The 2,440-nt window shown below is 40.7% G+C and overlaps 1 protein-coding gene across 1 annotated transcript; it reads right to left on the reverse strand.

Annotated features, from left to right (window-relative positions):
- Positions 1-431: 431 nt before the first annotated feature.
- LOC119906124 (trace amine-associated receptor 13c-like) lies at positions 432-1,638 on the reverse strand. Its single transcript, XM_038723650.1, has 2 exons — positions 1,466-1,638; positions 432-1,236 (listed from the first exon to the last, which is right to left on the reverse strand). Exons 1-2 carry the CDS (start codon positions 1,636-1,638, stop codon positions 432-434), a joined length of 978 nt encoding a protein of 325 aa, XP_038579578.1.
- Positions 1,639-2,440: the final 802 nt, after the last annotated feature.

The raw sequence follows: 2,440 nt of genomic DNA on the forward strand, positions 1-2,440 counted from the left end.
ATGATGAGCTCCTTGTTTTGCTTACGTTGACCAGTAGGTTGTTTTCTGTGCACAAACTAACACAAACAAAGTCATTTCTGGCTTAGTTTGACTTTATTGACAATGTAATATTGGAAAATGTGTTTTCTGTCATTGTGGTGATTATGATTATCTTTCTGATTGAGTATCGAGACCTTCTACTGCAGAAAGAGAGAAACTCTCTAATCAGTAATGGGAGTACTGTCCATGAATTTTGATGAAGAAAGATACAAAAGAGATAATAACATCAATACATATATGCGTACAACACGAATAGATAGAAGATAAGAATAACAGCTTTTGTGTATTTGTACACTGTCATCTTCAATTCAGTCACTCAGCAACATAAAAACACTTTTCCTCCTTCACAGAAAAGCTCATGTGTCTCGTGTCAGTCACTCCACAGTCTCTCTCTACAGTATGTTGGCCTCACAAGAGTGAGGCTGCAGTATCTCAAGTGTAACAATGAGTTTAACAGATTTTCTAAACCAGGGGTAGAAAAAGGCGTAGATCAAAGGGTTTAGACAGGAGTTAGAAAATATGAGAAAAAGGGCCACAGTTGAAGAACCAATTACGAGTTCGTAGCCTGAGAGAGAGACACAGTAATATGGACAGTAACACATGAGAAACACAGCAACAACAACACCAAGAGTCCTGGCTGCTTTTATCTCAGATTTCTTAGCCATTACAGTCGCTGAACTCTTCAGTGTGACTGCTGTAATGTGTGAGCGCATGGCACGAGCCTGAGACACAGCAACCACAAACACTCTCACATACAGAATAATGATGGCACTGATGGGAATGATGAAGCTGAAAATAAGGTCAACAACTCCTATTACGTTAATCACACATTCTCCATAGCAGGAATTATACTTGCCTGGTTGTTTCAGGTTATCATAAAACAGCACAACGCTGTAGAAAACAGACAAACCCCAACACAGGAAAACCAAGATTTGAACTCTCTTTGCAGTGATTTTGGTGGGGTAGTGCAGAGGGTCACAGATAGCCACATAGCGGTCGACTGATATGAGCACCATGTTTACCACTGAGGCGGAGAGAGTGATGGTGGGTACAAAATAATACAGAACACACACCAGGTCACCCAGGAGCCAGCAGGGCTCTGTTAAGAGGATTTGAAACGGCGTCACAAGGAGGCCCACGAGGAAGTCTGACACAGCCAGAGAGAGGAGGAGGAGGTTGGTGGGGGTGTGGAGCTGCCTGAAGGGAGAGAATATCATCACTGTGAATGTTACAAACACCAACAACGTTATCACCAATAGAAGTAGCTGTTTTTGTAAAAGCAGTAATGAAACTTCAGTGTATCTATTTAGTAAATTTGGCTGTTGTGAGCACTGTTAATAAACAAAAGTCTCATCAAACCATCAGGATGTAATGCTCGGATCTTACTACAACAATATATCATCAATGTTAAGACATTTATCTCTGCCTGAAGTGGGAGATGGAGATGATGACCAGCAGGTTTAGGGCCACAGTGAGGAGAGAGATGGAGGACAGGACAATGTAAATGAGCATTGCCTCAGACTGAGGGTGAATGTGCTTCTTGCAGGAGGTGTTGAGGAGTTGTGGAAAGCAGAGTTCAGCTTCCTCCAGGGTCTGCATCATCAAAGCGAGAGTAGGAGAGGAGAAGCTGCTGAACACACAACTTTCTCAGCAAAGGCCTTTTTTTCTCTCTCCTCGTCTCTTCTTCTCCCTTCCCTCCTGTCTATTAGTCTCTGTCTTGAATATTTATCTTCCTCCTCTCTCACTCTATACGTCATACTCTGCATCTTCATCATTAAGGTGTAACAGGTTGTGTTTGTTTTGTTTTGGCTGATGCATGGACTCTAGTGACAACAGCACTAGTTACAGCCTTTGGGAAAGAGATCATGTAAAAAACAACGTCTCTAACAAAGTACACTTCAAAGTCTACTTTGAGCATCCAGTGCTGCACAAATCGGTATATTTGTATAAGCAATGGGCCAAATGACAATGTCAAATATGTAATAATGAAGTAGGTCGATCCTAGTGAGACAAAGCATTTTCCACAGGATGATTTAACCCCAGCAGGTGCAATGTAATTGAAATGCAGTGCAGCAGTATTCTTCAGTATTCAGTTTCTCATCTTATGTGGACTTATGGAGTAGTACATAACATTTGAAATATTAAATTCAGTAATGATCAGATCGGGTGTTGTTAATATGTATGTTAAAGTCATCAGTTGTAACTAAATGATCATAGTCAGGAGAAATAACAGACGGTAGTTTCGTAAATTGATCAAAGAAGTTTTTAGAGGATTTTGGTGCCCTGTGGACAGTTAACAATAAAACTCACAGGGACAACTCAGTGTGACAGAAAGGTATTTAACGAGATGCATTATTCAAGTGATAACTGCTTGCACAAGAAAGCATCATTAAATAAGGCT

The sequence above is a fragment of the Micropterus salmoides genome, unplaced genomic scaffold (genome assembly GCF_014851395.1).
Source record: "Micropterus salmoides isolate LMB-PRFRI ecotype aquatic unplaced genomic scaffold, ASM1485139v1 Ms_hic_scaffold_16, whole genome shotgun sequence".
Lineage (NCBI taxonomy): Eukaryota > Metazoa > Chordata > Actinopteri > Centrarchiformes > Centrarchidae > Micropterus > Micropterus salmoides.